Source organism: Charadrius vociferus, unplaced genomic scaffold, assembly GCF_000708025.1.
Source record: "Charadrius vociferus isolate BGI_N301 unplaced genomic scaffold, ASM70802v2 scaffold738, whole genome shotgun sequence".
In the NCBI taxonomy this organism is placed as follows: Eukaryota; Metazoa; Chordata; class Aves; order Charadriiformes; family Charadriidae; genus Charadrius; species Charadrius vociferus.
The window spans coordinates 890965-905544 of NW_009649467.1; the positions used below are offsets into that span (position 1 = coordinate 890965).

The 14580-nt window shown below is 37.3% G+C and overlaps 1 protein-coding gene across 1 annotated transcript in view; it reads right to left on the reverse strand.

Moving 5' to 3' along the window:
* Nucleotides 1-1945: 1945 nt before the first annotated feature.
* Nucleotides 1946-14580, reverse strand: part of LOC104290680 (chromosome unknown open reading frame, human C10orf107) — a 45060-nt gene continuing 32425 nt past the window's right edge. The window contains exons 5-7 of the mRNA XM_009889804.1: nt 5318-5440; nt 4777-4908; nt 1946-1996 (exon numbers count right to left, since the gene is read on the reverse strand). Of these exons, the coding sequence (XP_009888106.1) occupies nt 1946-1996; nt 4777-4908; nt 5318-5440 (306 nt within the window). The remainder of the gene's footprint in view (nt 1997-4776; nt 4909-5317; nt 5441-14580) is intronic.

Genomic DNA, 14580 nt, shown 5'->3' on the forward strand with positions numbered 1-14580 from the left:
AGCAGGAAGATAGTTACAAATACAGTTTGTGGGATTTGAACTTCACTGTGAATTTCTGCAATACCTCAGCTGTTATGCATATGTACTAAGACTGAACGCTAACAAATCATTGCAGTAATACTCAATGTTCATATACAATTTCTCATCTTCAAAGCACTTTAAAATTTCCCAGAGGTTCTACAAAATCTGGGAGAGGGAGGAAGAGATATGGGCAAAAGCCTTTGTTTAGCATTGGTCTTAACATAAATCATAGTCCCTCACTGCTCAGTGCTATAGCAGGAACGTAGTCTTCAGATTTAAGTCTGAAGTGCTAAACAATGCTAAATTGCCAATAACACATTTTCACTAAAAAGTATTTCAAATACTCTTTTTTTTTTCATACGGACAGCTCTCTTCAGAAGTTCTGTTCTCACCTTTGAGTTCAAAACCAGCGAAACTTGTGACATTAGCATAATGTGTTGGGAGATGAATTTATGTATCAAAATAAAGGACATTTTGATTTCAGAAAGTTTTGATAACAAAAAAAAAATCATATATCAAAGCAATAAAACAACAAAGAACATAACCAGGACTCTTAACAACTGTAGAAGATTAAAATATTTTCAAAAGATTTTTTTTAAAGGTAAAACTAATAATCCTTCAGTGTTCAAAGCAGAACAGTTAGCTTTTAATAGCCGAGAGGAAGCTCTCGCTAATTAGCTGGCCAGCGCTGGAAAGAGCAATCGAGAAAAACTTGCAAGCGGATTGTTCTGGAGCTTACCGCTCCTGATCACGTACGAGGGGAAGAAATTTTTTCCTCCAGGCCTGAGACCAAGCGAAATACCCTGCCCGCTTCAAACCGCCGGCCGGGGCTGGGGCAGCGGCGGGCGGGCAGGCGGTGCCCCCTCGAGTCAGGCTTGCAACCTTTTTTTCATTATCACCATAAAAAATGGGGATGAAATGAAACAAAAACTAACTCTTTACTTAATGGGAAACAAATATGAAGTCGTGATGAATAAAACATTCTATTTCTCAAATATTCCACTAAATGTGTAATCCAATCCAGCCTTTACGCTTGAAAGCATGACTTGCATTCAGCATGCTTTCTAGGGCACAGAGTTCTGCAACATAACAATTAGTACAGGCTACGATTGTGAAACATAGATGTTAAACCAGTTCTTCTGAGGTCATGTATTTGGTCAGATTCCTTTTGACTTTGAAATATTTCTGTAACGTCTGACAAAATATGGAAACATTCTCAGATGAAAGGTTACATGCATTCCAGAAAAATTTCCACTGAAATCACAAGGAGCTTTTCTTGAGAACACTGTAAAAGTGCAAACTCTTCATTTGTGGAATTTTAATACAGTGGAAATAAAGTAGTGTAATATATGAAATTTGTTTTAAAGCTTAGGAAACAAGTTAAAATGAAATCACATACATATGATTAATGAATAACTACAGTGAAAAGTGTGTAATTACATGTTAATCAAAGTCTCTTTATATTATATCTGCAGTGCCTCAAAATGATGTTTTCTCTCTATGTATTCTCCTAGCAAAACTACCTGAAAAAAGCCATAGGTGTAAAGTAGAAACTGTTAAATATTTCACAACTGGGAAAAAAAAAAAAAGAATGAAACTAGAGCGATTTTTTTTTTTTCTAAATTAGGATTTCTACTCAGAAATAAACTGAACTTCAACATGTTTTAATTACATATCCTTCTGTTTATAATCTTCTACTTAAGTCTAAACTAAATAACAACACTGGCAGAACACAGTAAATTTGAGGAACTGGGATGAACTATTTCTAGGTAAATGTTAACAGAACCATTTTCCTTTATACACAAATAATTACGTTCGGGCAGGGAGCCAGTCTTGTGTGCACGCCATCCCCTACTGTCCAATTTCTGTAAAATTCAACATCACCTTTCTTATCTGGCTATTTAGGCCTTTTTAATTTTTCCGTTCACAAAGTATAAGCTGCTTCTTGCAGTTCCAGTTTTTCATTTATCTCTGCCTGTAGAGAAAATCAGAAGAAAAAAGTGGTTGTGATGGAGCTATCTTAGGCTGCACATTGTCTTTGTGGTTTTGACACACTGTAGTGCAGTAAGACAGACATTATCCTACACACCTTCCTGTTTTGCAGACAGAACGGTGTTTCAGCCTGTACTTACGTGATAACACTTTATCATATTACTGTGCACAATCCCGATGTATGGTATGACTGCCATGAACAGGAAGTGATCTGGGACAGCCATTTCTCATGTAACCTTGTCTTGGGAGATAGGCTAATTTGCCTCTATTCTCAGACAGCCTTTACCAATAAACACCAAATCAGAAAAATTGCTTTGGGATTTGGTTGTTGCCACTGTTTTCCTTTGCTGCAGATGTTTGTTCTCTAGTGTAATACATTTTATTGAAACACTGCTGAAATTAGAAAGCATTACTGAAAATGAACAATAAAAAAACATATTTCTATGATGTTGCTTGTCTTTCTTAATTACAAACACAATTATGAATGTGTATCTCATTCTAGAAACCCAGACTGCTGTAGACACTGAGTGTTTCATTTCCAGAGTAACATTTGTGGGGAAGGTACAAGCACTGTAGTGAAATCTTTGGCAGTGCTAATGCATAGCAATTGTTAATTCTACAGCATTTGGCAATGTGGGATCACTGGAAAAAAGGCCACAAATACTGGGGGTTTATTGAGAAATATACATAAATTCCCCATATCAGCATTCATCACAGCAAAAACACATGAGGAATGGAAAGAGTACAATAACAGTCTTTCCAAGAGTCACAAGTTTTGTTCAAACAACTGGAACGGGCTCAAAGGTCCTTTACAGACTCCACACAAACTGATCCAAAACTTAAAGTTACATTCTTAATGGACTTCATGTAATTTTGATAAAGTGAATTGATTTGGCCTAGAAAAGCTTGCAGTAATTTGCCTTTTTTGGAACTTTTCGGCATGCCAGTCCTAAAAATCCCTACTAGTGCTATACTGCAACCTACCAGTGGATAATCACAGCTAAAATGTTTTCAAAGTTCTCAGTAGCTCAGATTAGCATCAAAAAGCTGGAATCTCTACCTCAACTTTGTATCTTTAGACACGGCCCTCACCATGTTCAATCCATCCTCAAGCATCAACAGATAGGTCTTTACATCATATGTATATGCATGTACAGGCCCTTTACATCATATGTATACTTAGCTGCTATCCCTTTACATCATATGTATACTTAGCTGCTTTGCTGTGGAACTCATCCTCCAGACTATTCCTCTCCCAGCCACCCCAGCTGCCTTTTCTTCTCCAGTTTTTATATCCCTCTGTCTCTGATTCTACCTTCAGTGAAAATCAGCTGCCACCTTACTCACCATGGCTGAGATCACTGAGCGTCAGCACTGTGATTGCAGACTAGAAGTTATTTTCTAGACTCAACTAGAGCAAGAGATGCCTCGTGTCCCCTGGAGATGTAATGCAGATTGTGAAATCACAGTTCACACATGACAACAGAATGGTATGAGTTTGACCAGGTATCAGGTAAAAATCCAATTATAAGATTACCTCAGAAGTCAACAAAATGAGAAATCAGGTGATACATTAGTGGAGGACTTTTAAAAACTAAAAGGAAATTATTGTCTGTGTATATAACCAGAGTTTCAAAAGAAGAATAATAAAAAGCATTTTTTTCTAATTATGCAGTTCTTGTAAAGAAAAAGAGCTTTTAGCACTGACGCTAATGAAATCAAGGTCAAGTGAAAACTGGGCATTTCATTTTTTATGTAGATGGGGACAGGAATAAGACAACATAGGCCAGGTTCCCCCTCCTTTTTCTAAAGACATGTTGAAATGGAATATGAAATCAAATAGGTACATCTAATGATGGCATTATTATTTCAATCTATATTCCCCATTCATCTATAATCCATGTAAAGTGATTTATCAATATCGCACTATTTCAGACCATATCAGATAGTTAATAAACTATGGCCCGGTCAACAGTGTCCAATGTGCAGCATCAAAAGTTTAAAGTGCCTAATGCCACCCGGTTGTTGCAAACAAGACCAAATTCCACCAGTTCCTGGGTGGAATGGAGTTCTAGCTGGTTTGCTTTTAATAATTTCGTATGCTTGAGGAAGCAGTTTACAAAATAACAATGATCTACTCTGCCGTCTTTCCACACGTTTCAATTTATGGACCTCCCTGTAGAGAAGCAGATCACCCTACAACAAATTTAAGTCCACTGACAATAGCTTCCTTCCCTTTCATGAACCCCACAGAAAGGACTCATGGACTGCTCAGAGTCTGCAGACCACATACTGAAACCTCACCTGTTCCACTAAGGCAGCTCTTGTATAGTTATGCACCTGTCAAATGAAGTCCAGAATTGGCATAAATGTATTATTGCTTACACAGATTGAAGGATGTGTAACATAGATGCCTCTAACAATTTATATTAAGCACACATTGCATATACTCCATCGCAGCAGCTGATCCTGAACGCCCAAAAAGGAATTTTATTACCGGCATCACTGACAGCAGGATTTGGTCCATGTTTCTTAACACATAGTAATGCTGAAGATATATGTTGTTATATTACTGAATATTTTTTATCTTATCACATATAAGCTGACTAAACTAGGAGTTATTTATAGAGGCTAATTCACAATTTTACAGCATATGGATGTGCTTTTTGCCAGCTTAAGCATGAATACAGTTTATATTCATTAAGGCTCAGCTAGCTAATTAACCATAGACAGAATTAGCGAATAACTTTCTAGTAATAGTACCTCGAGGTTGCCAATAATTTCATTTGGGATTTCACCCACTGCAGACTTCTGATCTTCAGTAGTGACACCAGCCACAGCGTCTGCCTCGAAGGACTCTACCTCTGGACAAGGCTCTTCCTCATGATCAGACCCCTAGCAGCAACCAACCACAGGAAAGACGTGAGTTAGAACATCCTCCTGCTCTCTATAAGACCAAACAGCATCAGCCCAAAGACATGCAAAAATACACTAAGGCTGCTTTTGAGAACTCCCGCTCTGACAGAGACCGTCAGTGTCCCTCTTTCACTGCCCAGGCCAGGCAGATCCTGAGGTTATGAAGGTGCAAGGGGAAAGAGCCCAGAGGTGCTGACTCAAATATCCTTTGTGGACTGATTAATGCATTAAAAGCAACTTCATTCAATCTCAGAAGAGAACACATGCTATACTCTGGGGAATAAATAGCATTAGTGACTGGGCTCCAATGGGAATAAATGAGGTTAGGAGACTCATAGAAAAATAGCTTTTAGAAAAAAAACAAAACAAAAGGAACAAAACTCTATACCTGAGATTCTGCCTCTGCAATTGTTGGTGATATTATGAATGACGAATAGATACCCGAAGGTATGCCTTCTTCCGGCAGAGCAGGGAAGGGGGGAGCTTCAGGTTGGGCAAGTTCAACCACATACTGGCAATATTAAGAAAAAACAGAAAACAAAAAAGTAATTCAGGTTTAATTATTGCTTAGAGGTTTATTGCAGATTTTTTAAAATGGAAATGAAATTACTTGCAAACAACAAAAACCAATACCTTTTTTGTTACTATCCAGGTGCTCAGAACTGGAAAACGTACTGAAAATGATTATAGATCAGCTTTAATTTCTAGCTGCATCTCAAGGGGCCCTCTTTATAATACTTGGAAAGAACAGATGATTTTCATAATTTCATAACACTACAGCTTCTTACTCATGTGGATAATTAAGTTTAGAAAACACAGAGCTTGGGTAACATGCAGTCTTCCCAATGCAAATTTGTCACTTCTGAACAGGGATCTTGTTGCATTTTGGAATTAAAGGGCCCGGCTGACCACCGGGGTATTCTTTCAAAGGACTCAGCTGGAATACAGTTGTAGTGACACTGCATCAAATAAGGCCCTAAGAAAAATGTTTTAATATGTGACTATAATTTAAGAATTGCTAACGGTCCAAGTTTTGCTGCTTCATCAACTTGCTCCCATTTCTCTTTCCTGTGAACATGGGAACCTCACTGGTATTCTGCTGGCGTGTGAACTGCGGATCCAGGAATGCTCTGCCAAGGAAATGGCTTTTCCGCCCCAGAGTAGCTGGATGCAGCACTTAGTCCTTGCTCGGGCTCTCAGGAGTGATGCAGAAGGCAGCTCTGCGTCCTCTAAAGGGACAAGGGTTTGTGTTGTTTGGTTTTGTTTTTTTTAAAATGGATGACAGAACATACATGCCAAGTAGGGTGACAAAAGGCATTTTGAAGGAGCAAGGAAGAAGGTATAATACTAAAATTATATGTGTAGGTCCTCTACAATGGGAAGAGCCCACCGAGAATACCAGGCAGATGTTCCAGTTCTGAGTCAGCTATTACAAACAAGATTTTGCTTGGATGGTGCAAGCCAACTACATTAATTCACATCAGCGTAATTGCAGTTCCCATAAATTAATTTCCTCAAACCTTTGAAATCATAGTGAGGTTGATATTTGGTTTATTTCGTTACTTGCTACAGTTAAACATGCTGAAAATATTAAAGGTTTGCACATTTGCAAAAGTGATAGCAAAAATTGTAAATAAACAGTGAGACCTAGCCATTGTACTTCATTGCATTAAAAATTTCTTTTGTAGTCCTAAAAGCATTTCAGAAGTTGTGTTTGACTCTGTCATTATCTTTGAGATAGTCAGATAGTTTTTGCATTAAAATGAAAAAGCCTTATGTTGACCTAAATGTTATTCTTTCTAAAATAAAAAGCTTTCTTTTAAAATTGTATTTTTTTTAAACTAGAGCAATTTGGATTTAGCAAATATTTACATTTTCTCTGATTTCTCACCTTCTATTTTCTTATTAAAAAATATTAGTTGAATTGGATGAGAATTCACAATTACTTTCTGCTTCCTTAAAATAATATTTTTGGTTAGTTATTAACTATTCACTCAAAATATTTTCTTTATCTAGATTAAATCATTATTCCATTTATTCCCTCCAGTTCAAATTTTTTAAAAATGAAATAATGTAAAAAACTAGACAGGGTTTTTAAAACCAATTCCTGGCTGATCAAATACATTTTTGTAGCACGGACACGATTTTCAGAGGTTCTGTTTTAGAATTATATTTTTACTTCACTGCGTCCTTTTAAAGAGAGCCATTCTTTACTCATCTGTTCCGCGTCTAATAATAACCCTTGGATCATTAAGAAATAACTAAATTACAGCAGAACTAGTCTCTTTAATGAGCCATAATAGTCTCAACATTTAGCCAAAAGTTTTTTAAAAGACTGTGAAACTTCAATGTAGAATATGAAGTATTTTGTTTAGTAATAATAAGTTTATGAGCAGTATTACAGTTTACAGCCAAAATATAGTGACCTAAAAATGCCATTCTGCATTGCTCCTTCCTATACATTTTGTCCTTAACAAGTCCAGGGGAAAATTAGAACGAATGAATTGTGGTGAGAGCCCGAAGCCAACAAACGTATTTAAATGAATCCTTCTGATGCAATACTTTCCTTTAAAAAATACAATTAAGTCTTTGTATTTCCTTTGAACAAAACCTCATGTTTAATAGCACCAATGGCTCTGTAGTAAAATCTATTTAAAAACAGAGAAGGAGACACAGTAAGTTTTATACAGTTACAGTTAGCTTTAAAAAATGTTGCTAGTTTCTGAAGTCTGAGTAAATTTATGGTGAATTACTTCCAGTGACCTACATTAAAAAATTCATCCTCCTTTTTTTTAATTCCTGAAGATTTGTCATTATGTGAGCGTTATTCACTATGACAAAGACGTATTACTGCAAGTGTCCTCTTGAATCAATATAACTATTGAAATGTGAGAAACAGTTTGGCAAGATGATAATGCCTTACAATTAATTGGCAATATTTGCCTGCACATTGCAGTCCAATGGGTGTGTGAGAATTCAAACATAAAGCAATCATAAAGCAGTTGCACAAATGTAGAGGGCATATCAGTGTCAGCCACAGATGAAAGGATGCTCCGAAAGAGACTAGAGGGAGCAGGAGTTAAATGCAGTATTCTTACTAATTCCTAGGTGTGGTGGGCTGCCAAAAGCCCACTTGAATCTGGACAAGTCAGAGCAGGCGAGAGGCTGCCCTAACATTCCGCAGAGGTGGATGCGGGGAACAGCATTCAGTGTCACCTTTACTTTCCCACCCCGGTTGCACTGAGCCTCGGCGTAGTCACAGCTGAGGGCGGTAGCTGGTGTTCAAGCATTGCTCTCAATGTACAGCCCCATGCCACGATTTTTCTCTGCAATTCTTCCTCATAAAAGCGTGCGTAAAGAGAGGGAAGTATAAGAAGTGTCATGTTGTCCTGTACATAAACTCACACACTTTTCTTGTTGTTGAGAGCTAGCAAATTACCTTTTTACAAATGTAGGCAGAGCAAAGACAATAAAAAAGCGTACAGGAAAATTTCTAAAACAGAATAATGGCAGGAAAGAAGATTGGTAAAGTGTTCTAATAAATGAGTTCCACAGATGTGGTAGTTATTATAAAATTAGCTTTGCATAACTTACCAATATACCATTACATTTTCCCCCAGATGTTATCTGTTACTTAAATTAATTTTGCTTAAGTTACTATTATTGCAGATTTTATCCACACTGTATTTTATTATTTAAGGTTCTGTGGCATAAAACAAGCCCTGGCTGATAGCATTACTTTTAATAATATATGTAAGAGGTTTTAGTATTATACAAATGGCTGCTGGGTATATCTTAATAGTCATAGCACAGAACGTCTGCTCTCAAAATATTATGTAGATTAAAACCAGCTATTTACTTACACTCTAATTCAAGTCATTGGAAAGGTTTGCAGTATTTATGTATGTGGTATGAAGGCAAACAATCTACTCGGGGAATAAATATCAGAGTTTGGAAATTAGCAAAGCTAAGGTCAAGGTCAGTTTGGATTTACTAACATACTTGCTGAAAATTAGAATTTATAGTTTGCGCTTAGCTATTTCACAAATGAGAAAAGAGACTGAGGGGGTGGTGTGTTTGCCTCTGTGATACAAGGCTTTTGTATCACAGAAATATTTTAAAGCCACCTTTGCAGCTTAATATTAACTGAAATTCTGTACTCCTCTCCACAGAGACTTAATATAAATTCTCTGTAGCTAATCTTACCAAACAGAGGAAAATAATTATTTATGAGGATTGGAAAAAATCAGCACGGACCATTTCTAAAGCCTTGTAACATCTTTCAAAGCCTTTCAATGGATATGGATTTGATTTTGTATGAATGACAGATGCATTTAAAAAAGGGTATTCTTTGTGCGTTACTCTCTACATTCCTATCATCCGTGTAGTTTCTAATTGTATGCCATAGGACCTAATGCTACCGGAGACCTGCACAGACTTCTCTCTTACATGTGTTCATACATGAGATTTGCTATGAACCAAACTATTTAATACAGGATTTACATTAGTTTGCCATTCATGCTAAGCATGCCCAGCTGCACACCTACAGACGCGCTGAACTTCAGTTGCTGGAGTAAAAGGCATTTACAAGGTATGGTTTGTTAGCTGCCTTTATTTCATGTGGTTGAATTTGAATGAATAACTAATGGACAGAGATGCACTGTCTCACAGTGACTCAAACCAGCCTGCCTTTGGTTTTTTTCCCCTCTTTAACCTGACAGCATATGCAAACACAACAAATCCACCCTACTTGCCTTCTGAGGCATCGCCCACCAGTGTTCTCACAGGTGAGGAGGTTTCCGGGAGGCTGCTGAAGGTTCTGCAAATACATTTGCTATCCTGTTTTGCAGCAATGCTATACCCAAGGTCCAAAGGACCAAAGGATACTACGAAGCACTCAAAAGTTATCCAGATATACGATCTGTGCAGTGTGACTAAGATGGCAGAGCTTCCTTCCGAACCCCTTCACTGTACACATTTGTATTAATATTTAAAGTAGAATTAAGATCAATGAGGGACTAAACTTGGCCTCTGAAGTATGTTCCCCAGTTCCTAATGATGCACATGGAAATTCCGTGTGCGTGTTCCTGGGCAGGAGTTTTCAAACCACTATTCCTTAAATTAAACAAAAGTTCAGTAAGTCATAGGTTTACTTTATGCTCTTTTTCCTGCATTTCAGAATTCAAGTTAATACGTTTTAAAGAGATTTTTCCATGTTTCTGAGCTGAGATGTGAATCAACTTTGTTGACAATACATCAGTAATTAATCTAGTCCAAAATAGCTATCTGAAGCAATTTGGTGCCTACACTGACAAAACAGGATCTACTCCTCCCCCCCAGGAAGCTGTAAATTAGTCAGTGACATCTGGCCTCAAGGACATCAGAGTCATCTGAAATGTGGTAATTTATATTAATGAACATCAATATTAATTTTTAAATAAAAAGAATTTGCTACTGCCATTATGTTTACATACGGAATATTATTTATAGCTTGTGTCCTCCTTTCCTACATTTTGCCCATAAATTATTGTAAGGAAACACACTGTCACAGTTATAAATATTTTTCCTTGGAGTTAAAGCTTTTACATATCCTCTTACTGTTTTCAGTAACTATACGAGGGCAACAACCAGGATTTTCTTGCTACTCCAGGAACTGCTGCCAATTTTAATGCTCAACTGAGTAGAAAAGGGTGCTTCTACAAAAACAACCAAAGCCTTCCTCTCTAGAGATATCTTAATGCAGAATGCCCTTAATACCTAGATGCTGTAAGAATATCCTAACATACCAGAACAAAAATAATACTGATTTTACTGGGCGGCAGTCATCTACTTCTGCTTTTACCAAGCTTCCAATTACTACTGCCAATTCACAGATTATTTAGAAAGACAAAATAAGAGACATCAAAAAAAAAAAAAAATCCCCAGTTGGCTTTCATGCTGAGGACACATCACTAAATGATTCACCTTGGAATGGTCACTCTAAATTCACATTGTGCTTTGCATTGCCAAATCTCCTAGAGTTATGGGATTACAAGAGAATCTCAGCTTTCATTTAAAAATAAAGTTAGCGTCTAGCTCTTACAGTTGCAGAGGAAAGATTGAAAACAAATCTTGAAAGCGCAAAAACTAGACTGCAAGCAAAAGGAACCAAGCAACAATTATTTTTAAGCAAGTCTCATGATTTTTTGGGATCTGTCTCACCATTTTAAAATGCTTGAGGTTAACAAAATGCTTTTAAAAACAATGCATACAGATATTGAGGAGGGGTGAAGGATTTATTTTTAGTACCTCAAAGTGCAACTCTTGCATGTCACGACTCTTGAAAGTCCCAGTCCCCCCTTTCTACTTCAAGGGCACCCATCAAACAAGCAAAGAGCAGGCAGCTCCTATTCTAGCTGTACAGTGAAACTCAACAGTGATCTAAAGCCATTTAAAAGAAAAAAAAAGTAATCAAGAGCCAGCCTTGTCCACCGTAACCTCCTTGCTGGATCTATAAATATTAAAAAAAAAAAAAGGCTTTTTTTACTAGTCATGTAATCACAGACTAGTCATGTAATGTTTTTTTACTAGTCATGTAATCAACAGAAAATATGTTCTGTTGAACCCAGTGCACAACAGGCAGTCTAATATATTGGAGGCGTGTGCCTTATCAGGCCAGAGCTTTACATTTCCTTGTTGCGCATCTCTTTTCCCAAATCATTTAATCAGGAAAGATCTGACATGAATGCTAAAAACATTATGATAAAAGTATAAAAGCAGATTTGGCCGGATGCATTTTGGTACCTCTTTCTGGGAGGTCTTCATACATTTTATAAAGACTTGCTGCAGTCTCATACACGCAGAAAACCAATTTGCATGAGAGCATGTGCCTTTGGGAACAAAGTGGCCTCTAAGAATTAAATTGCTTAGGGGGATGGTATTCATCACACCTGCTTTAGGGGCTTTGTCAACCCCCTAAACCCCTCCTTGCAGTAAGCGCAAAGACGACTGTATCTCCTGAGGGAAAGTCAGAGCAACTAAGATAAATTGAGAACTTAACAGTTGCTCAATATATCTGCCCTGGTCCACAGCAAGCACAGCCTGTTACCTCTCCCATTGACTATACAGGGAACCTAGGAAAGCTGGGTCCCTCGCTCAGGCTCCCCAGTTTGCCTGGCACTGGGAAATATGAAATATTCCCTTTTTCATTCAAAGGACCGCTGTAGAAACTCAGCGGGGACTGCCACACGTTCCTCCTGCAGCCTTGAGAGTGTATGGCAAAAGTCAGATGCCTGTTGGCACTATCCTGGGCTGTTTTTTCCAGGTGTTACATCCGAGATGCAGCAACATCTCACCAACTATTACTGCTCCATAGGGCATTAGGTCAGCCTTAAGACTGTCAAAAATGCTACTGTAGACATGCCTATCTCCAGCACCTGTGTCTATCTCTGGCATGTCTCATGCTGCGTACACACTAGTTAGAGCAGGTGTGTGTAGGAAGCTGTGTTACCCCACCAGATTTCTCTTCGTTCATTAAGCACAGTCATCAGGCTTTATGTAAATGTAAGTACATATACATGGAAGTAAGGCACTAAGGAGGTTCCCAAAAAACTAGGAAAACTTTGAAAGAAACCTTTGAAACAAAAAAGGGTTCAAGAAGTGATTGGGAGCTCCTGCTGAGAAAGTCTGACAGCAGAAAAAGATTTTTTTGCTGTTGATACAATAACGTGTAATCACTGCCTCGAGTTAGACAGAGGTCCCACCTCCTGCTTTTGTCCACTGCCACTCTTGGACAGCCTTCCCTTCCTATCCGTTTCTTCTGAAACCAGCATTTTCTCCACGCAAGACCGGTCATGGACAAGTCCCTCACACAACTGCCCCATACTCTGTACATTCCTGCACCACCGATCGACAAAGCAACAAGCTCTCTCTAAACTCCTCTCAGCCATCAGGGGCATTAGATGTGAATAGGCTTGTCTATATTGATTCAGCCCTAGCTGACGCTACAGAAAAAGCTGCTCTAACATTTAAAAGGTTGCATTAAAAAAAAACATCAAAAAACTCAACCTAAATAATATTGATTCTGAGCTAAGAGGAAAAAAAAACCTGCTTACACAATTTAAAAACTGCAATAGAGATTTTTTTTAAATATGCTACATTAGAGAACTTTTCAGGATATACAGTCACATAAAAATGGGGAGGTTTTGTTCTTTGTTATTAGACCTAAAACATAAAGTCTTTGAGTGTGTAAGTTTCTGTTAAAACAACAATTTGTCCTGTGGACTGTAAATTCAATTACTGTTTTTATTGGAATCACATTTTGCTTTGGAAACAATCATGCAGAAAAACAACCAGTAACTTAGAGATCTTAAAAACATCTTAAAACAGGCATGGCTTTGAGAACACATCAGTTATGGTAATTCTTCCACTGTGAACTGCAATGTTTTTGAAATCCATTTCCATATTTTTAATTAACACCTAGTTCAAAAAAAAATATCTTACTGTAGGTCATTTTAATCACAAATGGGAAAACAAATTTACTTTATCAGAAAATTGACTCAACACTATTTTAGGGACTTATTTTTCATGTTTTTATCATCAAAATTAAGTTATTAACATATATGTTTCCAATTTGGGAAGGCAGAAGTAAGCCAATTTTTCTCTCAAATTTTGGAGTTACAGTTTTCAGTCACCTCTCTATGTGAAACTAGTCTATTTTAGCACCAGACTATTTGATCAGTATACACAAAACCCCACATAAGTCTAAGATATCAGTACTTCTTTACAATTGTGCTTCTATATAACTTGAGTCTGCAGTATTTTAACCATAGCCTGTTAGTCAAAAGAAACCACCACTTCCTTATATAACCCTTGAATTTCATATCCCATTGTAAACAGGCTCTCCTTATTACAGCACATGTTCATAAATCTGTTTATACTGGATCTCAGCTTTAATGCTGGGGTTAGTTTTAACTCTATCTTATAATATTGTCATTCATGTTAAATAAAAATGCAGCTGTGGATAGGGGCAGAGTTAGTCTGGTGAACGCAAGAGTTAAACAAAGCTTTGTTTCAGTGTAGCTTGGCTTGGTGGGTGATTTGAGATCTAATAAGTTTCCCCTTGGTAAACTGCCAAAGCCAACCACACCTTGGATGATGTGAGGTTGTTTTTGAGAAGGTAACATCTCCTTACAGATTATCTCCTCCCACTTTGACTTGGAAGGTTTCTGAGAATAGTCATTTCCATTTCTGTTGGGGCATGAAATGGTTTCTGGTGAAAAAGCACATAAATCTCATTCTGCTTTGACTTGTTAGGAGGCTCATGACAAACAGTATAATCAAATATGGCTATTTCAAAATTTGTTTAAACAAAGGATGAGAAGAAACAAGCATTTCTACTGAATTATTTCTTCCCATATAAAAAAAATCCAAACAAACAAACCAACACTAACTTAACTCCTTCTGCCTTATAAACTCTAAGTTAACTTCATCATTTAGAAAACTACCACACACACAAGTAACAAAACCAAAAAAATCTGACATTTGTTCAAAGAAGGTTTCCACAATTGTACAGAATTTTAACACAAGTCAGGACTGAGAGCAAACGCTTCAAACTTTGAAGTGAAAATCTTGAGTCAGCTATAGAATAAGTGAATATGAAGGTTACTGGGT